A 26459-nucleotide genomic window follows, 5' to 3' on the forward strand; every position below is an offset into this window, starting at 1 on the left:
TTTCGCAATATCGACTTGCTATTAGTGATGTTCTGTTCCAAATAAAAACATTGCTATTAATATGATGTAGAGATTAACTTTATTGAAGTTTAAAAGAAAAATCCACAGAGATACAGTTAGCAAAATGAACATTTAAGAGTCCAAAATATGTGACTGATAATAAAATGAAAGTAAAAAAAAACTTGTAGAAATAGTAGTGTGCCTGAGAGCCCTGCAGGTGACTTCATACCTCATTTAAGTGTTTATTTGGAAAAACAGTAAGCAAAGTAGACATAAACAACCTAGACAAGATTATACAGCAAAGTTCTGTTTTAAATGTAGACTACAATGCATGTTAGACATGAGATCAGCCAGCGTTCCATAGCAGGGGTCTCAAGGAAAATATTTAAACACAATGAAAACAGGAACCGAATGCAGGATCACATTGGTTTGGGAATGAACAATATAAAAAACAGTCCTAAAGTCAGATTGACAAAATTCAACCAAATAACACTGAAAACTTGTTTTTATTAAAATGTGGAAAAAGTTGCATATATTTTTTATATTAAAGATTATGCACTATTATAATTCACTAATCAAATGAACCAGATGGGAGCATAACAAATATTAATTCTGTTTTCAAATGATTATGATAATAATATAATTTGTAAAAGAAAAAAAAAAACGTTTTAGCTATATATCTACAGTATATTTATAATGGCTTGTATATAAGTTTGAGATTAACTTTATGCTTTTCTCAATTTAATCATTGTATAACAGAAAACAAAAAAATAATTGTTAATACTTAAAGGTATCAAATCAAAGCTGACAACATACAATTTTGAAGTATATTTTAAGATTACTATCATATTTTTAATACAGTAGTTTTAATGCAATATCTAATGCAATTTAGGAACAATTACACAGCGCACAAACGTAAACATAATCAGTTTTATGTACATTTCTACTTGCTGTATAACTGGAATTGAATAACATCCTCAAAAATTATGCAATAAAAAGGTGTGTAAGAGAGAGTTTTTTTTTATTATCTATTTTATAAACCTATAGCTACAGTGCTTTTCCACATCACTTCCTCCATCACGTCTCCACTTTCAAGACCTTTCTCTTTCAACTCCATACTCAGCATTCAGATCTCTTGCTTTAATACTATTCAAATGTTTGACTGCACCCTTTTAAAAATCAGACATTTAACAAAATATGTGACAAATCAAAGACATAAGACGATAAGGGACAAGAGACAAAAACTGAAAGCCTTTCAGACTTACATAAACACAACACAATTTTCCCCAAAATTCTTTCCAAAGGCTTTCTATAGTTATAATTCACCTTTACATTTATCCATTCAAATTGCCTACCAGCCAGTTAACCTTGCATGCTCTAAATGCCTTCTCTTTATTCAGTTACACAGGAAAAAGCAAACTTAGGATTTTTGTAATGTATCTTGTAATAAGAGGCAGTAAGTGATTTGTGTCACAGATCAAGCCTGATTTCGTCATGAAGAATCCTTTCTCAGCACCTTTATTTTTAAGACTGTTGATTAGAAAACAATGACTTTCACATCAGCGTTTGGGTAAACTGGTCCTAAAAAGCATTTTAAGACTTTGATAATGAGAATATATATTTTTATATGCATTCTGGCCAAGGTGTTTCCAAGCATGGACAACTCCTTAACTCTGCTTAAAATGATAGGAACAGTGGAATGCTTCTGACGAAAACAAAATGTAAATATAAAGCATTGCTCTTACAGATCTTGATTAAAACATCTGCTGAAACTGGACATCTCCACAAAGACCAGCTTTGACCCGCTATACTGAAAAAAGTCGCTTTTTCTGTTTCTTACTTTCCTAATTCCTACCTTTATTGTGAAAATCATGCTGTGATATAAATCATCTACACAATTGGGAACTACTGTAAATTGCAGAAACAATGTCACATTGAAGTCATTTTAACATTGCACCTCCATATGCCCTTAACACTACATAGGCCTACATTAAAACCAAAGAATGGCCTTAAAATATTACTGTGTCTAATAATGTACCTGTATAAATAAACATTAGATTTGCCATTAAGAATGTGTCTATAATTAAAAAACACTGAGTGGCATCTCAAACTCAATTTCAACATAATATTAAAAACATAAGTGGCACTGTTAGAGTCAGCATCTCTCTTGTTAATAATGAAAGGTTTTACTCTATAAGTGGGGCAGAGCGATCGTTGGTCACTGTCTTTCTCAGTCGAATATGGGCGAATGGATTGATCCTGTATAGAGGCAAAATGACATAATCAGACATTAAACATTATGTTAATACTTCTTTAATAAGATGGGTACTAACTTTACCTGGTTGGGGATGGAGGAGGGCACATGAAATCAATGGATACCTGTTAAAAGAAAAACAACCCTTAAAAAGTTGGAAATTCAAATTCAAAAACGAAAATTATGTCAATATTTACTTATGTTGGTCTACCTGTAAGAGTTTCTTAAAAGTATTTTGATAAATGATAGCACACAGTTGACATGAACTATACACGGGTTTCCTGTTTACAAACATTACAGGTTGCGTGCGCATCCAGGAGGCAGAAAGCCTGATTGTTGAGCTGGTTCGCTACTAATTATTGAAGCGTTCTTTATTGTTTGTATATAAATAAAACTTGATTTTAGTTGAATCTGTTTGTCTTTAATTTTGCAGTGTTACTGTGATACATGTATGAATGATCATGTTAGGCTAATGTAAATCTACAAACATCAGCACCCAGCACTGGCTCTGTTGGTACAATTAACTACGCAACAACTCCTTGGCATTCTGATTAACAGACACCGCTACTAGCCTACAACACGAGACACGTCTCTAATTTCTGCCTCTTGGTTGCGTGCGCAAGCAGTGATGACGTTGTATTGGATGTATTGGATTCCATAGTGGGAATAACAAATACTATGGAAGTCAATGGGTACCATCAAATTAGCATCATCAAAATTCTTTCTTTTGTGTTCAACAGAATAAAGAAACATACAGGTTTAGCCCAACATTTTTGGGTGAAGTACCCCTTTAAACAAATAACTTCAATTGGTAACACTTCACAAATTAAGTTTTGGCAACTTACATTTTTCATTTAAAGTTTTTCACTTAACTATTTTTACCTTTATACAGCGAAATTATCTTGCGTATAACTTCTGTTTGTAGCAGAAGGAATGATTCTGGAATGATGTTGCACTATTAAAAGTCATTTTACACACCCTATCCTTCAGGCGTTGTCCTGCAAGCCGTGGACTCATCTTTGTGGTTTCGGGGTTCAGCATGCTATAGGGACGAGGCCTGAAGGTGCTGACCCGCTGAGATACGATGTTCCTCTCCTCTTCTGAATCAGGACTGGCCTGTCGAATGTGACCACCAGGGGGCAACCTGTCCAACTGCCCCATGCTTGTGCTGTTCATCTTGGACAGGGGAGGAGGACTGAGTTGAAAAAGAGGTGGGTTTAATGAAAGACATGAAGAAAGATGAGAATGCAATTCCTTTTAAATAGGGAAGCACAACCTAACGCTTTGGCTCTATCAAAAAGTGATAGGAGTGCAAAAGTTACCCCATAGGTGGGGGTAATTGTAACAAAAACAGAGGGTTTGTTGTAACACCTGCTAGAAAATTTGGTTTAAACAAAATGATTCATTCAAATGCTGTCTATATACTAATGGTGGATATTGTTTATATATCTTCCTGTAAGAAATAGATATCCACACATTCATCCATCCATGATCCTTCATCTAATCATCCTTGTAAGCATTAATGCAAATAAAGAGATTTTTTTTCTGCACAATTAAGACAAAAACATCATAATTGTGAGTTATTTCCCCTGATATTATATTAACAGTTATCATTTTGATGAATAGTATTTACATTGTTTTCATTTCATTATCATTGTATACCTGAGGCTTAACTAACCCCACTGTGTAAAAATGTTTTCAATCACAGCTATCAGTTACTAGGAGTTGCTGACATGTTTCAAAATGGTGTTATGTGTTAGTGATTAAAATAATGTAAGGTTAGATTTGGTGACTCATACACCCAACTCAGAAATCAAAAAAGATGAAGAAATTGACTTTTATGCCTCCAAAACACTCTTTGTTCAAAATCTTAACCAAAACTTTTTACAAATTCACAGGAGTTCTTCTGACGGTAAGAGAAAAAGACCAAAAGCACAGATTGCTCAGCCCTGTATAAATGTATTACAATTAACCCTGCGTTAGTTTGTGCCTCGCTCACCCCTACATGTTACAACTGCAAGATGATCTTTTTAGCATGTAGGTAAAACGTAGTCTACAGACCTGATATCTTGTTGTCCAGGTGAGTTTGGGTAAGCCTGTGTGTAGGAGAAGGGAAACCATCCTTTTCTATAAAGGAAAAGATAAAACTTTAAAAATGATGGATAACTGGATTATCTAGGAGAAAATTTACATCACCTCCTTTTGAATTAGCCGGATACATTTCATGATACCTGGGCATAAACCTTTAAAGGGGACACTTCACAAGACATTTTTAAGATGTAAAACAAGTCACGCCCAAATGCATGAAACAGACACTCCCATCTCTGGAATAGCCTGCATCATTTTAATCCCGTCTGAATCGGTACATAAAAATCACAGACGTCCTGGGGGACACGTTGAAACTCAAACGTTTTTGGAAAACTAATCCCGTCCGAATAGTGCTTTTGTCTCTCTCTGCACTAAATGGCAGTGCCGTGGTTGGGTAGTGCAGATCAAGGGATGGTATTATTATAATAAGATCCCCTTCTGACATCACAAGTGGAGCCAAATTTTTTCACATGCTTGCAGAGAATGGTTTACCAAAACAAAGTTACTAGGTTGTTTCTTTTTTACATTTTTTAAGTTGATAGAAGCACTGAGGACATGACATGTCCCCTTTAACACCCACTGGAATATTTAACAGGTTAGATTCTAAATTCTCAAACAAACAAAACAACAAACCCACTGTGTTTAAATGATTTGGGAAAATCAAGCTCTGGCTTATTATGTTTTCATGTGTTCAACTGAAAAAAAAAAACATTGAAAAACTTTCCCAAACAACAAAAGGGAGAATGATGTAAATTCCAAGTAATCCAGAAACCTATCCAGTTTGTTGGAGGAATATGTTTTTGATATGGCTGATATGACTGGTATACATCCAATACTTTCTTTCCCTTTACTCTTAAATGATTCAATGAGAAGATACCGTCCAGTTCGCTCGTTCTGCCCATAGTGCCAGCCATCTCTGGGTTCACTGATCAGCAGGGTAAGAGTGTCACCCGGCAGGAAGGAGAGCAGACAGGAACCTCCTCCTCTTTCTCCTTCTTTCTCCACCTCTGAGGAGTCAGGAGAGTGAGGGAACAGAGCCTCCACACGAGTCGGAGAAGAGAGAGGAAGCACGCGAGGAAGTGTGGAGCCTGAGCAAAGACAGATGGACAGAAAATGTGCAATGCAAATAAACGATCACTGTAAACAATCTTTGACGCCTTCATTTGTTAAGTTTAATCAATTTAGATTTTTAAGTCATTTTAACTTACTGTTTTACATTTTTCATATTTTGGTCTACTACTCTTATAATTGGCATGACATTTGTTACTATGCATTTTAGTGGTTCTAAAAACAGGATTAATTATTTTTAGTATACAACATATATAATTTTTTTATTCTAAACATGATCAGATCCTCTCCAGAAAAAGCTCTGAATATGCACAAAACCAAAAGCAGCTCCTACCGAAGAATCCCGTTCGAGCCTCGCTGGTCTGTCTCCTGGGCAGTGGTAGTGTGGAGGTGGAGTAAACCTCAGCTCCTTTCAGCATGTTAAGAGTACTGGGTAAATTCGACACACCTTGGAGGGGTGTGAGGGCACGGGACAGAGGTGCACTATGGGGTAGTGGGGGGCTATGGGGGGCAGTTAGGGGTGGGGTGAGACCCTGTAGTGAACTGTTAGACGATGGGGAGGCGTGTAATCCGGTCACGCTCGCTTGCTGGGGGCTTGCTGAAGCACTGGAGTGGGAGTGGCCATTACTGGTGGGCTGCGGTGAAAGACCTGGGAGAGACTGGGAAAGGTTTTCAGCCTGGGCAGACCGCTGCTGCTGAGACCGACTGCTGCTGTCACCGTTTAATAAAGGTGGGACTTCCTGTACAGACAGTCTCTGAGAGAGGAACAGTGAAGTATCAGTGAGCATCAGAGCTTTATATTAAATTCAGATGAAAATTCTGCTCTCTGCATTACTTAATTCTGACTTCATTACTGGCCACCAACTTCATGCATTGCTTATTTATTGACTTTTGTCAACCTTGGGTGTGCTTTACAAATAAATAATGAAATGAAATAAAACATGACTGCATGGGTTGTATCAAATATATCAAGCTATTGCCTTATCTATAAAGGAAATGGAAATATGAGAATTCATATTTTAGTTGTCTAATCTTTATATTTTAAAGGGTAGACTGAGTAATTTAAGGCTAAAGCCGAAAGTATACTAGGGACGTCCGCGTATGCGCGCCGTCCGCATGACGTCATTTTCGTCATCGAGAGGGTCCGCGGCCGGCCGCGCGGACCGTCCGCGTGCAGCCCAAAATTTGAGACCGCGCGGACAGTGCGCGTACAGTCCGCGTACAACAGCGCATGCGCGTGAAAATATTTAGACAGTGCATTCCACTATAAACAATTATACAAAGGAAACAGACAGCATTTGCACACACACTATGGTTTTTCTTCTTTAACTTTTACTTCTTCAAAGAACAGAAAGCTCTGGAGCATGTTTGTTTGATTCCTGTTATTTGTTGTCTTGTTGTTTGTTCTAAACTGTGTTTGCAATGGTGGATGAGTTACTTTTCTTCACCTATCATAATGTTTTAATGTACTGTAAATGTCGCCAAATCAGTGCTGCCCTGACAGCCTGTTAGACTAATAATTTGAATAAGAAATCATTTGTATTGCGTATAGTGTCGAACGCGGCCATCCGCGTGTAGCCGCGGGGAGTATACTCGAAAAGCTGCGCGGACGCGTGCGCGCGCGAGCCGGACGCGGACGCGGAAAAAAAGTATACCGCGGCCTAAATATAGCCATAAACCATAAAGCTGCTCTCTCTTGCTAATCTCAAAGCATGCAGTACCATTGTTTGACAAAAGATGCCCCCAAAACACAAGCTTGAAACTCTGCGTATGTAAAAACCTAGAGCCTTGTCCTTACCTGTTCTCCTGGTTGAGATATTCCCAGTTTAGCTTTTCTCAAGACTTCAGCGAGTCCAGCACCTCCAGGGCTCTGGGGGGCAGTGTGCCGCAACAGGTTCAGTGCTCGCTCTGGAAGTTTGGTTGGCTGGGAACATGACTGTTGCCATGACGACAGCTTTTGAGACAAAAGCTCTCTCACCTACCCAACAAAACAAGGTTACTTTTTAGATTGCTGAAGTGACTGCAAAATGTAATCATATTCTTAATTCTTATATAATGTAATTCCTTGATGGTTTATGCAGCTTGAGTTAGCTGGTTTATGATTTAACAGCTAATCCGTCTGTTCTGGTACCTTGCAGTGGTAGTTCATAAGAAGTTTGGTGACAGAACACTGACGGTCCACTAGAAAACAGTAACGTCGTCTCTCTTCTGTCAAAGCAGAGCGGTAACCAACGGCAACCAGAGTGTCCAACTCCCCCTGTCGACGACTCATCAACTCCACATACTGCGAGAGAGCGAGAGAGAATGAGAGAGAGACCCTACATTAGTTCAGCTGTATTTATGTGTTTCTAATTTTTTTGTCCTGGATGCTTCTGCTTGGTCAGCTGTCCAATAAAAACAATATAGTTACAGATATGACACCAGCTCTCTCTATTCCTGCTCATTTTTAACAAATGTTTTGTAATTACATAATATATATATATATATAACTTCTAGTCTTTCGTCAGCTTTATTTTCTTTCCTCAACAATTTTCCCAACTATTCTTCTATTGTTTCAGTTTATCTTCCTCTCAGCCGTTTCGGATATCTGCTTAATGTCCTAATAACGGTTGTGAGTCTTTCTAACCAAATCACACATGCCTAGAGTAACACACGTGACAACATAGCTTAGGCCTATACAAACAAAGATATCAAGCCCGGCTGTAGCCAGCTATATGGGGTGGGCTGTGTGAGATGTGCTTGGTGGGCATTTTAAGGGGGGAACAGTATACACACCAAATAAGCCTGTAATACGACTGTAAATGGGGGCGGTCTGAGTAATTCTAAAGAGGATAAACCTCACAATATTAAAAAAGTATATTGGAATTTATTGGTTTACTACAGCCATAACAAAAGCACAACAATATAACAGCTCAGATATGAAAGGGTGGCATGAAGAGCAATATTATCAAGGGTAGAACTGAAGGAAATATATCAGATGGAAAGATTAATAAAAAAACGTTGGCAATTCTTAAAACACAACATTCCAGCATTGGTCAGAAATTTCTGTAGAAATGACAGTATTACAGCAGCAGTTTGAAAGGGACTTACTTTAGATTTAAATTAATTTTATTTACTGGCAACAATTTGTTCAAAGATAAATGAACATTAAACATTAACAAGTCTTTATTTTTTTACAGTAAAAAACTATTAAAAGTAACCACAAAAAAAACTAAATCAGAAAAAAACTGAAAAAGGTTGATGAGGATTTCTGTTTCCCAGAATGCTTTGCATGAGGCTGTTTTACACACTCTGCTTAACTTATACTGGGTTATTTTCAACCCAGCGTGGGTTATAAAGGGACAAACCCAGTCTTTGGGTTAAATTAACCCAGGAAATGTGTATATTTGACCCAACAATGGATTAAAACAATCCAAATTTTTTGGATGAAACACCCACGCATTTTTTAGGGTAATTTTAAATTGAATATCATGATACGTTGGGGTAAAGTCAGTCCGCCCCTGCTTATGCCTAGATGAGAAAATACACATGCTCTGATAAACAAACACTTATTCACATATGGATAATAAACTCTTGGGTTCACAAATCAGCTTTAGTGTGTTGGGCACTGGGTCTCACACATACAGAGCTCAATTCACTATTATGAATCGTGCAAACTAGAGTACATTACAATCCACTGTCTACAGCAATGAACAGTGAGGGCAAAGATCTGCTCATTTAGCTTTTAATCCAAAGTGACTTTATTCATTAGTTGAGCCTTTGTTTCTTTGTAAAGTAAGTCTGTGAAAGTCTCATGTGTTTGGATAGTTTTGAACATCATTTGATTAAAAAAAAGAAATCACAAAGTGAAACATTGTTGACTCAGACTCTTGAGCCTTGTAAACAAAGCGTTTAAACCTTATTCCCAATGAACATTAATTTAAACTTTTGTAAGGTAAATTGATGTAGGCCTAAATAATGTGATGCTATATTTGAATAGTAATATAATTGATTAGGATTAGAAACATTAGGAAGATTTAAAACTTTAATGAGACTTTTCTTTACTCAGTTGACTGTGATTCTGATTCATGGTCTCTCCGGTTTATTTAAGAATCTGTGGTTAAAAGAAGCTCTCTGTCATGTCATACTTAATTTTCAGCCAACCACATAACAGCAGTTATTCAATTTTTACTCCATTGTAAGCTTGTTTTACTGAAAATAATACAAAGTGGGTCCAAGGTCCAAGCTGGGATGGAAATAACTCTCAGTCACATTGATAATTCTTTCATCTTTGTTAAACCAGATCAGACTTTTATCTGTTAAAAAAGCTACAACCACTTCTTCATAGTTCACTTTCTTCACAAACTCACAATGACATGAGTTTCTGTTTAAATATATTCAGCAAGTAAATCTCTCGTCCTTGCATTCTGCACTCTAAAATCTCCTTGTTGTACTTAAATGTTTAGGTTTAATAAAATTGAAATTACAATTAATTCAAACTGTCTTGACTAGTGAGAACTTTATTATATTTTTTGATATGTTTTATCATTTGTTTTTATTTTTAACATGCATATAAAAGCCAAGCTAATATAAAAAATATATAATAAATAAATATGAATATTGAGGCTATTAAAGAGCACCTATTTCGTTGCTAAAAACAATGTTATTTTGTGTATTTGCTGTAATACTTTGTACAAAAGGCATTGAACATCTGAAAAGCTTCTGTGTCTCCAATTGGCCAGCTTACAAGTATTGGCCTAAATACCTCTGACGTCAGCCGGAAATGTGACGCTCCTTACCATGCTTTGAAAAATATCTCTTAATGGACACCATGATGGAGACCACTGACATAAGCTAATTAAACTTTATATTTATAACTTATAGCAACTTGTCACTAGTTAAAATGAAGAAAGTTAAAATTACCATTAATGTAATTTAAATTTTTTTTAACTTATACATTTAAGTGCAACAAGGATTTTTTTACAGTGTGGTGTCTAAATATCTGAATTGTAAAAAGTGCTTTAAGAAAGATACCTGCATCTCTCTGTCTCCATACTTATTGGGATGGCGGCTGGCTTGACTCTTCCTCCGCAGTTTCTTCAGCTGTGATTGGCAGCGCTCAATAGACTCCACCTTTGACTTCCTTTCACTCTGATACTTCTTCAGTGTCGCCTGAAAATTTCAAACATCACATTCATTTTTTAAGATCAATTTAATTATGTGCAAATGAATATTTTTATGCATAAGAAGCATTTCATGTGATAAGTACTGTACATTAGTTCCATTCAACATATCCTCCAACCCATACAATTATTTTGTCTGTTTGTCCATTCCCCCAAATACGACCAAAAGGTGCTTTTACTAAATTAGCACATGTACCGGCAGTAGATGAAACTTAATATATAAGGATATAAAATGATATATATTAGGGTATCATTTTGCAATGAAGTATTGGGATATGATTTTCACTTTAAACCGCCAGGATTCATTTTACTTAATTACACATTACATTATTCAGGCATTTAGGGCAAATAACCTATCCATTTATTTATCGTATAATATATTTATTATTCACACTGTAAACAAATGCAGCATGAATTTAAAATAATTTGGTTTTTCAAATCAATTCAACATACTATTTAAAGTTTTTGGCTTGTGAAAAGTTAACATTTCAAATGACAAATCAAGTTGAAATTGCTCAACTTAATTTGTTAAGTTAAAGTAACATACAAATATATGTTGATTTGACAATAATGCTGCATATTTTTTACAGTGATATAAAACACCATGCCATACAAAACAGTCCAAAAAATCCAAGTGTACCTAGGTCAAATTATCGATTTATATCAAGAAAAGATGCAAAAGTGATCACAATCCGCCTTAAATCTTAGATCTGTTGTATACTGGTTCAAAAGCGATGATATGTCATGTTTGATTGTGAGATACCATTGGCTCTGTGTGTCGTGTGACCGACTGCATCATTACGTCAGCTAAGAATGTGAAGCGCTATTGGCTGTCGTGACGTCATGCTCTAATGTTCTGGTTTATGTTTGCATTAGATCTGACTGTGTTTAACATTCACAGAGTTCATCATATCATGATTGTATAGCTTCAGTTCGCAAGGTTTGCAATGCAAATTGCTTGTAATACTTTTATACTAAAGGAGTGGATTCCTGATATCTGCTTCCTTTTAGCCAAGAGGAGATGGATTTGTATAATAACAGGATGTTTCTGCGCACAGGTGCATTTTTTAGGTGAGTGGGGCTTTAAAACGCAACCACACTGAGAGCACTGATCCCTTAAACATAACTTTATCTTGTATTAAGGTGCTATAAACAAACTATGAAGTCATTATTTTTGGATGACAGCCTCATTCCATTACACCCCTGTAAGGGCTCAATTGTAATAATGCAACCATTTTGTATATATTTTAAATTACAAGCCTCGTCCATCACCCATTTATCTACTATGGTATATTTGTGTCTAGGATGGGTAGACAATAACCTCTTTTCTATTTATTACTTTAATACTCAGAATTTACTACTGAGTTTACAGGAATAGTTTTTTGTTGATCTCTTTGAGCTATCCAAATAAAGAATTTCTGCCATGTTTAGTACATTAAATCACTTCAGGATGCACGTGAATATTTGCAATCCAGTGAGTTTTATTATTATAACTTAATAGTCCTTAGTCATCATAAGAGTAAACCATAAAGTGTGAAGTGGTAAGGTAAGTTGGTGACTGATTGTGTATAGATTATTGGGAATATATTGGACACTCACAGTGAGATATTTGATGTCCAACTCCAGTTTCTGTTCCAGCTGAGTCAGCAGCTCTGAATGAAACAGTTTCAGCTGTAGACAGACAGACAGACAGACAGACAGAAGAGTGATTATAGTGACAGTGGATTTCAGCACCACTTTAAGTCTGTCATATGTAACATAAGTATTAACACATTGAACTGGAAAAGTAATGACACAGGTTTCTTAAACTTTTCCCGTGATCTTTCATTGGTTGAACAAACTGTTAGCCCTGCCACAAAGTCACATAGAGGATTTTTTGTATATTCTACTCTAAGCTTATAACACAAAGACAGGTCAAGCATTTGTTAAATATAAGACACAGACATATTTTACTATTTTTGTATAAAACACACATGCACGCACGCACGCACGCACGCACACACACACACACACACAAATTGTGTCTTATACCCACCACATCTTCTAGCTGGACCTGGATCTGTCTGTGAACCTCTGCCATCTGAAATAACGTGTCACCTGATAAAATGCAAATTATTAAGACATTTTGCAAAACATTAAAAAGCATTTTAGCATTTTAAATTTGTATCCTCTGAATAGTCAAATGATATTTACACCTTAACAGATTGGAACTGAATGGTCATAGAGCAAAGATGGCAGAAAGAAGTTAACTTCATACATTATAATGGTTTTGAAATGACATAAAAGTGTAGATCATATCTAAGTGACATGTCTTATTACAACCCGTCTGCCAGTACACAGCTAAAGAGAACAAGTTATCCATTTATCATGTGTGACCCATGGCTTTGTCTGTCCATTCCTTAGTTTCATTGATGATGAAAATCTGTGGCCTGTATTGTTTGTGGTTGCATTGGGTTGCAGTGGATGTTGCTGTCTTTATCCCCTACAGGGCAACTGCGTGTGCAGCTTGGCATCTTTCCTTCTCCTTCTCTGCCTCCCCCCATCCCTCTCTAACACCCCCGCTGTGTTCAGCAGTACAATGTGATCATGTGATGTTGTTAATCTTTTAACAAAGACCTCTCTCTCTTTTCCCCTCTCTCACTTTCCCTTAGTTTCTTCATTTCCATTTTATTGAACAGGCTTGCCTCTTTATTTTCTTCCTCTGTAGTCTCTTGTTTCTACCCTGTATTTCCTGTAGCGCTCTCTTACCCAGTTCTTTTGAGCCCTGGCTGTCACTGGCCAGTTCTCCCAGTTTGACCAGTGCATCAAAGTAACCTTTAGCTGCTACTGTGACTCCTGGAGAGAGAGAGAGAGAGAGAGAGAGAGAGAGAGAGAGAGAGAGAGAGAGAGAGAGAGAGAGAGAGAGAGAGAGAGAGAGAGAGAGAGAGAAACATACATTAGAGAAATTAATTTACTAGAGTATAAAGTGGTTTAAATGAGACACATCATACTTTTTACATATATAATTATTTATTATTTATTCATGTTTAATTAAGCCTTTTATCTAACAAGAATAGTCATATTTTAGTTTTAATGACATTTTTGGAAACCAAACTGAGTTTACACATTTCTTATGTGTTATAATACTTAACTCTTTAATAGCAATTTATTATTTAATTGTAAAGGATAAGTAGTCTTAACTCACCCGTCAGAGCCTTCTCATAGTGTTTTCCCATTGTGACAAAGTTCTTCAGACTGGGGTTAAACTGGTCCAAAATGCCCTAAATACAGAACAGTTATTAAAATACATAACATATTTAGCAATAATAATGAAAATAAAAAATAAAAGCCTAAATAAATTCCCATTAAGTGCTATGTACAGTGTTAGATTTTACATTAGTACAGCACATTAGAGCTACGCTGCAATATATGAGCGTATGTACCTTATAGACATTTTCTGTCATCTTGTTGACCTCATCTGAACGTGACATTGTGATTTTCTTCTTCTTCAGGTCCAGACCACACCAGGAATACACAGTATGCACGGCTATATGGAGAACAAGGGAATGACCTGAAACAGATCATTTTTGTTACTAGCATAATCTTGTAAATGGCAAAAAAAAAACATATCTAAAAATAGTGTCTGAATAATTTGGTTAAAATCTGTAAAAAACAATTATTCGCAATGTAATGGGGTATTTACAATTGGAAAAAATGTTGTATTTTTGGAAAAAATAACCTTTTCAATTTGGCAATCTTTTATTGATTATTATAACAGGTAAACTTGGTCGGCCCTCCTAATGCTTGATTTGATATATATAATTTTTTTTTTACTTAATACTTTGTGTGTGCAGGTTTTTTTTTCGTATTTTTTTTCGTTTTCTGATTACAAGCATGCATATATAAATTGTATATATGTAAGTCATTTGTACATAACTGTTGAAAAATGGTAATAAAAATAACTGGGGAAAAATCTGTAAAAAAGTATTTATTAGGGATTAAAGTAATAAAATTACAAATCATGGCACACATAGAATGAGAGGAATGTATTAAATACTAAAATGGAAATGGTGTCATATTTTATGTTATGTGGTGACAGCAATGCATTTAACATACACTTATAAAATTACAATGGTAAAATACATTGAAAGCTCAAACTATCTGAAAATATTTAAAATATTTGATACAATCTCTTTTAAAACTATTGTAATCATGTTAACAGAAAGTTCCCTTTCAGTGAGTCACTACGACGTCACGTCGAGACCGACGAATTGGGAACTCGCATCGAGAGACCAATCAGCTTCGCTTGTATGTAAAAGAGCCAATGACTGTTGGCATGCAGTATTTGCATAATGCTGGCTCCACCCCGCCAGGTGGGTATAAATGCCAGCAGCAGACTGCATTCAGTAGCTTTTCGCTTTGGAGCCATCAGCTGTGCATTGCTGAGTCAGAAGCAACTTATGTGTTTATTTAGTAAGAACCTGTGCGTGGTAGTTGGGGTGACAGCGCTACAGCGGCTTCCAGTGCCTGCATTAATTTTTTTATTTAATCCAGAGTACTCGTCCTCTTTGATGGGAGCTGCTTACAGGGCCTGTGGGGTAGTGGCCTCAGCCCTGCACGCCATGGCGCTGCTCCAGGTCCATCAGACCAAGTAACTGAGGGACCTGCACGAGGGTGGTCATGACCAGACAGCCCTGAAAGAACTGTGTGCGGCCACCGACCTGGTGCTACGGGCGACCAAGGTCACTGCACAGGCTGTTGGACGTGCGATGTCCACCATGGTGGTCCAGGAGCGCCATCTCTGGCTGTGCCTGGCCGATATGAGTGAGGCGGACAAGACACAGTTCTTGAACGCACCCATATTCCAGGCCGGCCTCTTCAGCGAGGGCGAAAGTTTTGCCCAGCAGTTTTCGGCTGCCCAGAAGCAGACCGAGGCGATTCATCACATCCTGCCTCGGCGTCAACCCGCTGCTACCACCGCTGCGCCGCCGGCAGCGCCTCAGTCTGCTTCTCGCCGAGGGCGTCCACAGGCGACCGCCCCCGGTCCCCGCGCCGCCCCAGCAGCGACATAAGCGGCGTTGTGGATCCAGTCGTCGGCAGGGCACCCCGCCCGTCCAGCCTCCCGTGAACCCTGGCAGGAAGCACAGAGGTAAGCGGCCCTGAGATGGGCCACCTGGAGATGGCGAGGACTGCTCTTGGGGAGACGGTGACCGCACCGCTCCCTCCTCCGGAGAAGGCCGGGTGGGGAATCTTTTGTTCAAGTTAATTTCTGTTCAGCCTGCTTTTCAGCCGGCACCCACAACCTCACCAAAAGAGCAATTTCCTATTCCTTCTCCAGGTTATCAGAGGGTGATAAGCACCAAGGGCGGTCATCCAGAGCCGACCCACACGTTCTCCCCACCGTCGCAAGCAGATGTGCACGAGCACACAAAGAGCTCAGCGAAGCATCCTCGCAGCTCGGCCTTCCAACTGCGGAGCAGAGTGAGTCTTCATGTACGCTTGCCTGTTCCCTCACGGGCGCCTACACAGCGCAACGCTGTGGGCATCTCGGCTTCGCTCGGCTGCCCCAATGTGGGTACATCTGTGGTGCCTCTAGTCCCGCTCGTACGGTATCTGGTCGCCTGGTGTCCCCCCAAGTTTGCGAGCATCCTCTTCACTATGGTGAAAGACGTAGATGCCCACATCTTGCGTGCGGAGATCGCGGTCCTTTTGGCAAAGGACGCGATAGAGACGGTCCCTCCAGCCAACATGAGGTCAGGGTTTTACAGCCCTTATTTCATAGTACCCAAGAAAGGCGGTGGATTACGACCGATCCTCAATCAGCGTACTTTGAATCATGCACTTCACAAACTGCCGTTCAAAATGTTAACGCATAAACGCATTTTTCAGTGCATCCGTCCGGGGGATTGGTTTGCAGCCATCAACCTGAAGGACGCGTACTTTCATGTCTTGATACTCCCACGACACAGGCCTTTTCTCCGCTTTGCGTTCGAGGGGCGAGCATATCAGTATAAAGTCCTGCCCTTCGGGCTTTCCCTGTCCCCTGTGTCTTCACGAAGGTCACAGAGGGTGCCCTCATTCCCCTCAGGGAACATGGCATTCACATCCTTGCTTACCTCGACGACTGGCTCATAGTAGCACAGACTCGAGACAGGTGCAAGTCACACCGGCATGCCGTCATACCTTTCACCCGTGGTCAGACCCTTCCTTCCTCTGGGGAGGCGTGCCCTTGAAACAGGTCTCCAGGCATGCTGTGGTTTTCACGGATGCCACAGGGTGGGGCGCCACCTACAACGGGCATGCAGTTTCAGGGGTTTGGACGGGGCCCCAACTGCACTGGCACTTATATCTTGCTCTAGTCTGCCTCAAGGGCGAGTTACAGGGCAAGGATTTTCTAGTCCGTACAGACAGTACAGCGATCGTTGCCTACATCAACTGTCAGGGTGGTGTACACTCCTGTCGCATGTCACAGCTCGCTCGCCATCTTCTCTTGTGGATTCAGAAGGAGTCAGGCTGAGCTATCACGAGCTGCAAGCCCCGGCGAGTGGCGACTTCACCCCTGCACGGTTCAGCTGATTTGGAGATGGTTCGGAGCAGCACAGGTAGACCTGTTTGCTTCCCCTGGAGACCTCCCACTGCCAGGCCTTGGGGTCTTCGCAAATACGCATTTCCCCCAGTGAGCCTTCTGCACAAACATTGTGCAAAGTCAGGGAAGACAAGGAGCGGATCCTCCTCGTGGCCCCATACTGGCACACGAGGACGTGGTTCCCAGAGCTGGTGCTTCTCGCGACAGCCCCTCCCTGGCGAATTCCCCTGAGGAAGGATCTTCTTTCTCAGAGAGGCGGCACAATATGGCACCCGCGCCCAGACCTGTGGAATTTCCATGTGTGGTCTTTGGACGGGACGCGGAGGTTTTGAGTGATTTACCCATGCAGGTAGTGAACACTATTGCTTTGGCGCATGCACCGTCTACTAGACAGGCTTACGCACTGAAGTGGAACCTGTTTGTGTAGTGGTGTTCCTCTCAGCGAGAGAACCCCCAGGATTGCCCAATCGGCATCGTGCTTTATTTTTTACAGGACCGGCTGGAGAGGAGGCTGTCCCCCTCCACCATTAAGGTCCATGCTGCGGCAATTTCCACCTACTATGCCCCTATTGCAGGCAGGTCGGTTGGTCAGCATGACCTGGTCATCAGGTTTCTTAGGGGGGCGAGGAGGTTGAATCCATCCCGTCCCCCCTTCATACCCTCTTGAGATCTTTCCGTGGTGCTGAAGTCTCTCCAGGACGCCCCCTTCGAGTCACCAGGACGCCACTCTTGCAGTCAGTGAATGTCAAGTTTCTTTCTATGAAAACTTTGACCCTACTTGCATTGGCCTCGATAAAGAGGGTAGGGTACCTGCATGCGTTCTCGGTCAACAAGTCGTGCCGTTATATCGGTGCCATAAATCCCAAAATATATTTTTGGTAGAGTTTGGTACTTCCTCCTACGCCCATGATAATCAGACGTGGCGTAGCCTTTAATGTCAGCTTTGCATCAGATTAATTCTTGAAAACCTGTGTTGAGCTTTTTGGCGACCATATGAGCGACCCCTAGACAGGGGATCCCATGTGTGTAATGTCTGTGGAGCTAATTCAATCCCACATTTTCCCTCAGCAGACTTTAAGTCTGCAGTCTCTGTGTAGGTGTAGTCTCATTACATAGCCACCCCAGAGATTTTTTGATATGCAGAAAGCCCTATGCGGTTATTCCATATCGTAATATGCCCTCTAAGTAACCTTTATGGAATGTGGCTTCCGCAGTGTTCTCTGCTACCGCCAGCGGGAACGCTCCCAGTGGTGCCTAATGGTTACTGAGTGGGTTGGAACAGCAGTGACCGGCCTCCTCTGCATAGACCCAGGTTTCACTTACGTAAAGAGGTGAAAGGTTAATGCAGGGCACTGGAAGGGACAGCCTTCCGTGGCATTTTGGTAGGGATTCCAAATTCGTCGGTCACGACGTGACGTCGTAGTGACCGACTGAAAGGGAACATCTCGGTAACGGATGTAACCCTCGTTCCCCGAAGTAAGGGAACGGAGACGTCACGTCGCCACGGTCGCCGTACCATTGCTGAGTTGGCCGGCCTTGATAGCTCCTCAGCGAAAAACTACTGAATGCAGTCTGTTACTGGCATTTATACCCACCTGGCGGGGTGAAGCCAGCATTATGCAAATACTGCATGCCAACATTCATTGGCTCTTTTACAGCAAAGCTGATTGGTCTCTCGATGCGAGTTCCCAATTCGTCAGTCACGGCGTGACGTCTCCTTCCCTTCCTTCAGGGAACGAGGGTTACATCCGTAACCGAGATGTTTTCCCACAATTTTAATACCATTGCTCGTTGTAAGTGATTGTAACTTGTGATTAAAATAGTGTTTATAACTTCAACTGAACATTAATATTGAGTTATTTGAAAATAAATCTGAACTAATAATTCATGTTTAGTTACATAATATAATGTGACCCTAGACCACAAAACCAGTCATAAGGGTCCATGTTTTGTTAGGATATGACAATATTTAGCCCAGATACAACTATTTGAAAATTTGGAATCTGAGGGTGCATAAAATATAAATATTGAGAAAATCGCCTTTAAAGTTGTTCAAATGAAGTCCTTAGCAACACATATTACTAAAGATAAACACATTTATATATATATTTATGATAGGAACAGTAAAAAATATCTTCATGGAACATGATCATTACGTAATATCCTAATGATTTTTTTGCATAAAAGAAAAAATCTATATTTGACCCATACAATGTATGGCTTTTGCTTAAGATATACCCGTGCGACTTAAGACATATTAGAGTTTACATTCATGCGAAGGCCTTATTGTGTAAAAATTTATTTTTTAAACTTTGGTATTAAAATAAAGTAGGGATAAAAACCCCAGGAATGTTAGATGTTGACACATTTCTGAAGGGATTAATACTTCTGTTCAGCTACAAGATTACTTAGGTCAGATATTGTGTGTGAATGTGATTAAAACAATCTTACAGTTCTTGAACTAATTTATCACAAAGGTGTTTGGTCTCAGGTCACGGCTTTAAACAGGGCAGTCAAGAACCTATACATCTTACTCAATAAAGCACTTATGTATGCCAATGACATGCACGCATTGCAGTGTTATTGTCAGGGTTTTTGTCATGTTTTCTTGTTTTGTTATGTGCATGTCTTTTATTTTGAAGTTTTCAGGTTCATGCCTATTTTATTTGTGGTTTATTTTGATATCAGTTATTGCCATGTTTGTCTCTTGTTTCATGTGTTGTGTTTACATTGGTTCTCTTGCAATATGTGTCATGTTCCTATTGGTTCTCTGCCCCTTTATAAGCCCTCTTGTCTCCATTGTCTAGTGTGGGTTTTTGAATGTATAGGGATAGTCGTTATTTATAGTTGCCAAGTTTCTTGTTTTGTCATGCCATGCCACGATTCTTGTTCATGTTCCTGTTTATGTTTATTTACTTTATTAAATTATCATTCTGCGTATAGACCCTGCACCTCATCTCGTGTTTGGACTACACACACCACCCCGCTTATTTACAGTTATCATTGGGCAAATATGGGTTGTTGTCATTGTAGCCATGCCAAAATCAGTTCCACAAAGCTGAAAGCACATTTAAAATATAATTGTATGGTGTAGCACACATATTTCCCTTCAGTGGGCAATGTAAACAGCCCCAAACCTTTATCCCCCCCACCAAATCACAAACAGGACTTGATCTTACATTTCTCCAGAGTCTAACTGTATGCAGGCTCATGGAAACTGAGAAACATTAAAACTCTGTAGTAAAGCCAAGATCTCACAATGCTCATGCGCTCGTATTGTGACTTAAATATTATAGCTATTTGTTAAGTACTGTTGTAGACAGAAACATACAATATATATTTAATGTCTGAAGCAGAAACTTGTTAATTTAGGGTGACCATACGTGCCATCTGCATCTTCCGAAAGTCATATTCGTTGACCACATATGTCATCAAGGTTTATTACTCCAGGTTCTATTTTAGAAAAGCAACCGTTACATTTCAAGATAAGAATGAAACCAGATTACTACTACTACACTAACCATGGTTTAACTATGGTTTTTGAAAACCATTGTTAATCAAAGCCATGCTTATTTTGTGGTTACCAAGCTTTTACTACAGTAACCATGGTTTTTTGGTTTTAATTGTAGTAAAACCATGGTAAATTTTTGTAAGGGATTACAACTTTCAATTTTTACAAATTCTTTGAGGTTAAAATATATTATTGAGCCCATGAACTGATTTTATTTGATTTATATGGATTAATCATAACTAATACCATCACATTTAATTAACGCACAAGATAAATTTACTTACATTAACATTATAATAGTTTCATTCAGTACACTCTAAAAAATGCTGGGTTATTTTCAACGCAGAGTTGAGTCAAAAAGGAATGAACCCAAACAATTTCGTTAAATTAACCCAGAAAATGTTTATATTTGACCCAAAAATGGGTTAAAACAACAAAAATGGGCTAAGGCCACCACCACCAGCTTTGTTGTTTTAGAAAAGGTTTAATGTACATCCATATGTATGTGTATACAAAATCAAATTAATTAAAATCTGAACTAAATGTCTTGTTTAGGCATCAGTCAGTATTTAGTGTGACCTCTCTTGGCATTAAACACATCTTGAGCTTTTTTGAGGAGACTAAAGTCCTGAAGTCATTTGATTAAAATTAGAAATTAGGATTTCATTTCATTTAGGTTTAAGAGATCCTGCTGCTGCCTGCTATTGTTCAAGTGGAAGGGCAGTTTACCCTAAATACTCCAGCTTATACTGTTTTATACTCATTTCCTGTACTTTCTGGTTGTATTATAACAGAGACTGAGAAATGATTATATATGATCACTATACCATTGCAAAAACAACAAATTTAATGGTGGCATGGTGGTCTCCGACTTATGCACAGTATAATAAATATCTAATTCAAACTGTTGATGCTAAGAATATCAGCCACACAAAGCAAATACGTTTGTGTTTTTATTTATATACTTTAATCTCATCCTGAAGTATGAATCAGTCTACAAAGAATTTGTAAAGATTTGAAGGCTATTCTAGGTGTACATAGCCTATGTTAAAGGATATATTATGTTTAAAATGCGGTCTATACATTGATTTAAACATTTTATATGCCATATTTAAAATCATAATTCTTTAGTTCAAAGAGTACAACAATATGAAAACCTTAAATGACTTTTCATAGAGACCTAATACATTTTGTTAAGGTTTGCCAAAATTACTTCATGGGCCACCCATATTAGTGAACCTTTTGTGATGAAGTAGCCAAAGCCATCATAAGACATTGTTATTGCATGTCTGAAGTTCATGAAATTGAGTCTGACAGGTCATTTTGCCCTGGAGGAGAACAATGCTTCCCAAGACCAAGCTCAAGAGTCAAAGCACTGAATAAACACAACTCGCGCCCTTTGGAAATATCCTGAATAAAACATTCCAGTCAGGATTACCCATCACATAAAGCTTCACTTACAATACAGCAGTGTTTACACCAAGACACCACTCTCATGCGTTTGTTATTGTGGAAAAAGTTAGAATTTCACCCATACTGCAGTAAACTGAGATCATGAACCTCAAATATCAATGTCATATAACACTTTTGTTTATTTTCTGTTTAATATTAAAACAGATAATCGGCCTGTAAGAAACATCTTTCATGGTTCCTCTACAGTTCACAAGTCTTATTTATTATTAAAGACCTGATAAGCACATTTTGCTCCCTGTATTGAAACAGCTGGCTCTAATTTCTTTATTTAATATGCATGTAACCAGAAGAAGTTTATTTTATGTCACAGACATGAACCATGATTTTTTTCTTGCTATTACTAGTCAGAGCTATTATTATGGGGAAGGGAAGGATATTTGGATTTTATTGGACAAAAATGTATATACTCCTGAGTGTCAACATGCTTTTGGTCTGTTTTAACAGAAATTAGGAAGATTAATACAGTAAATGTGCACAGTAACATTTTTACTGCCTTACATTTTTTTGTTTAATCAGCTCAGATTTACAAGTCATTTCAACTTACAATTATTTATCTTGACTAGAGAGGAGTTGTTATAACTTATAAAATATAGTTAAAATATGTCAACTTCATTGTACAAGTTGTAACTCATCTCTTGTAAATAATAAATAATAGTAAGTTGAAATGACTTATAAATCTGAGTTGATTACACAAAAAGATTATGGAAGCAAAGAATTTTATTTGAAATAATTTTAAGAAGTTATCTTATAGGAGTTAATTAGCCTACAAAGAGATGTTCTAACATAAATGGGAACAAACTAGAGTCATACAGAGTGTGTAACATAATCACAAAATGTTTTTGGTAACATAAGTATTATCACTGTACTGAATGCAATTTCATTTAGATTTTGTGTCGTGCATATGTAGAATAGGCTACTAATGGTCATCATTTTCAAAGCAATTGGCTGGGCGATATCTCATTGGTGAAATTCACACGAGTCACGTGTGTTCCTGTCTATAAGCCCTTTTTACAAAGAGATACACAGAAAATGCATCCGGGATTTAAATTTGTTTTTTTCACCAATGATTTTCTGGAATCTGTGCGTGCATTCATACACATACCTTAAAAATCCCGTAAAGACATGTGATGTATTTAAAGTAGGGATGCACCGATACCGATACTGGTATCCGGTGTCGGCCTCGATACCACATTTTCTAAAGTACTCGTACTCGTTAAAAGTCCCCAGATACCTGGAATCGATACCACGGTCTGAGAAATGTCTATGTTTGAGCGGCGTGTAAGGGGTTAATGCTTCTTGTGTTGTCCAAGGAGGCAGAGTTTACAACAAACTGGAAAACTAGTCCTTTGTTTTTTGTTAAATTATATGACTAAAGCTGTTACCTGTAAATTTAAATCATGTTTTTTTATTAAGTACTCGGTATCGGCAAGTACTGAAATGCAAGTACTCGTACTCGTACTCATATTCCAAAAAAGTGGTATCGGTGCATCCCTAATTTAAAGTCCTGCACTTTTTACGTTTTTTCAGCAGCGTCTGAATTTTGCTTATAATCTGTGATTTCTCTCTCTCGAAACTACTGGAGTGCATCTTTGTTTATGATAAGATCGTAAGGAGCGTGTGACGTGCTGTTCTGTTATGCTGCTAAATGATCTCAGCTTCAGTGCAGACAGTAAAGAGTTCTGTTTCAGTCCAGTTTGCAGATATTTATGGTTGTGAATGTTAATCTTCATTTAATTCCCTCTGTGTCAAAGAGCTGAACCATAACTTCTTGTTGAGATGACACATGCATCCTCACTATGGCATGTTTCTGCTATTCCTTAACACACAATGCTTTCCGTAAATGTTACAGAAATGTCACTAGGTCCCTTTAACGGGAGCAATCCCAGAATATTTACGGAAAGTGTTTGTGTTCACACACAAGCCTCTTGGCAAATTTTACAGATATTTTCTGGAAATTTGCTGTGAATGAAGTTAGAAGAGCGTTACATTAACTGCACAAAAGTCATATAAGCTAGATTCTCAGGGAACACATACTGCTAAAAATGTACAAGTGCACTGTTAATTGCTTTGGATAAAAGCCTCTGGCAAATGCATAAATGTAAATCTAAAAATGACAGCACAAGACAATTGTTATGGTCTGTTTACTGAACAGAGAAAAACTAAGATCATTAAGTTCATGTGAATTTCACTAATGAGACAGCTATAATCTAAATCATATTTTTCTTATTGCTAACACCTGTTCCTTGTTCTGGTAAGTAAAGTGTCTGAATGTGGGCATATTGGTTTGTCTGTATTTTGGTGAATGCTAGTCATAGGCCTATGGGTTGTATTTAAAGGTTAAATAGTAAAAATTCTACACACATCATATTGAACAGTGTAAAAAATGTAAAAAAAAAAATAAGATTAATAAATTTGAAGTGACAAATAATAACTTAAGCTAATTCAACGTTTTTTTTTATCATTTACAGCAACTCCTGACTAGTCAAGAAAGTTGAAATTCATTAATAATTTAAGGTGATTCAACATTAAAAATGCAAGTGCAAGGATATTTTTATAGTGCAGATGCAGTAATTGATAATTAGCCAAACAACACAATTTGTAAAAAAACACATTTAAACAAATGATATACAGACAACTGTAAACTCCAGCCTAAAAATGTCATAATAACATCTACATGATTTGATATGAACTACGTCAAAACTATTAATACATTTTATTCAACTATTATTTAACTCAAACAACGTGACACTATTATGTAATTTACATTATAAAAAATATTACCGCTTCTTCACAGACGAGATGAATCACATATTTCAGTAAATGTCAGTGGTGTAATAATTCAAAGTTGTAGAGTTTTATTATTCGTTGAATCAGACTTTATCAACGATATAAAATATCGATTTATTGGCGCATATATCTACTATGTAATATCAGGATTATATAGGTTTTCTTACCTTTTCTCTGTTCATAATTTCTTCTCCGCTTTGTCTGATCAGTTTTTTCCTCTTCTTTCCAGTCGCTGCACTTTTCCTTTTCTTACTTTCCCCTTCAATGGTGGGGGTAGTTTGTTTGACCCAGCAATGCACTAAATCCACCGTCCACCCCTCACCCTATATCTCCCAATCTCTCAACAAGAAATCAGGTCAAAACATCCTGGCACTCGTCACATTACTCTCACTTCTTCTTACACACATAGCTACAACTTTGCATCTTCATACCGATAAACTTACACACCCTATACTGTCTGTTTAGTGTCTGTTCAGTCGATGTCTCTCAGTGCTGGATAATGTCTTCTTACTTTCTTTCTTTCTCTCTCTCTCTCTCTCTCTCTGACTGGGTCTGAATGTTAATGGGGTAACGGGACTGACTGAACTGTGTGAATAGCGGCTCTGCTGAATAATGACGCGTCTGATGTCAGTACATCACATTCACCAGCCAGCAGCGCTCTTATCATCATCATCATCATTCACTCTGTTATTAACACAAACTTTCAATCTTAACCTTTTTATTCGTCGGGTGAGTCAGACAAATGCACAAATGACTAGTTTGTTAACAGGCACGTGCACAGATAGGGCTGTGCAGAACACATGCCCTTTTTGTCCTTAACTCAAAAGTGCTCTTTATTTGAGGTGTTTAATAAATTTTTTAAATATATAAATCAATGCTATTGTTAAGCATTTACGTCTGCCTGTCTGTTTTACAAATAAATGTATCAAATAAAATGTATTAAAAAACAAAATATTTTTGGATCCGCTCAAACTGTCAGTCAAACCTCTTAACTCCGCCCCCTGAGAGCAGCAAGCTTTAAGTTCCACAGCAGTCAGAACAGCTGAACGTCTTGCAACGGTAAATAAATATCTTGTTGTTTGAGTACAAAGCTGCCACATTAAGAAAGTAACATTAGTGTGTCTATAACGGCGCATGTTTTATAAATTTGAGCCGAATTATCCATAGAAGGGATTGGGCGAGTGGGCAATCAGGGGGCTCCAAACTGCGACCAAATGGAGTTTTTGACAAAGCGCGAGCAGTTTTTTAAACAACTGTGTTCAAGCATGTGAAGGGCACCCCTGACAACAATACGGATTGCAGGGTCGGGTTTTTACCGCTTTTTTGCATGACGCGTATTAATCGTTTAACTATGCAGCCCGGGTAAAGTCAACACATTTCAGACCCTTGAGAAGACGAGCCTGCGCGGGTAAATGTCTAGCCTACATTAACACCAAAAATATTATAGATTAAAGGTCTTAGACATCATATGCCCAGTTAAGGAAAACTGGATAGAAAACGAGAAACGTGTAAAGGATACAAGTATGTACAGTATATTGCCCTGCCACTCAT

General features: G+C 38.3%; 1 protein-coding gene across 1 annotated transcript; it reads right to left on the reverse strand.

Moving 5' to 3' along the window:
- Positions 1–62: 62 nt before the first annotated feature.
- Positions 63–25465, reverse strand: LOC135720930 (BAR/IMD domain-containing adapter protein 2). Its single transcript, XM_065243038.2, has 15 exons — positions 25076–25465; positions 13995–14122; positions 13757–13832; positions 13321–13407; positions 12608–12669; positions 12172–12243; positions 10424–10561; positions 7542–7694; positions 7209–7388; positions 5745–6165; positions 5220–5430; positions 4316–4381; positions 3233–3449; positions 2339–2379; positions 63–2259 (listed from the first exon to the last, which is right to left on the reverse strand). The coding sequence occupies exons 2-15, from the start codon at positions 14040–14042 to the stop codon at positions 2187–2189; spliced, it is 1845 nt and encodes a 614-aa protein (XP_065099110.1). The 5' UTR covers positions 14043–14122; positions 25076–25465; the 3' UTR covers positions 63–2186.
- Between the last annotated feature and the right edge of the window lie 994 nt (positions 25466–26459).

Source organism: Paramisgurnus dabryanus, chromosome 13, assembly GCF_030506205.2.
Source record: "Paramisgurnus dabryanus chromosome 13, PD_genome_1.1, whole genome shotgun sequence".
NCBI lineage: Eukaryota > Metazoa > Chordata > Actinopteri > Cypriniformes > Cobitidae > Paramisgurnus > Paramisgurnus dabryanus.

Bases quoted from the DNA above. Each gene is read 5' to 3' on its own strand.
- LOC135720930 (XM_065243038.2), bottom strand. From the start codon at position 14,042: ATGTCACGTTCAGATGAGGTCAACAAGATGACAGAAAATGTCTATAAG. The intron at 12,670-13,320 runs GTAAGAGAGCGC...GCATTTTATCAG, and splicing joins CCAGGGCTCAAAAGAACTGG to GTGACACGTTATTTCAGATG. The intron at 3,450-4,315 runs GTCTGTAGACTA...TTTTCAACTCAG, and splicing joins CCTGGACAACAAGATATCAG to TCCTCCTCCCCTGTCCAAGA.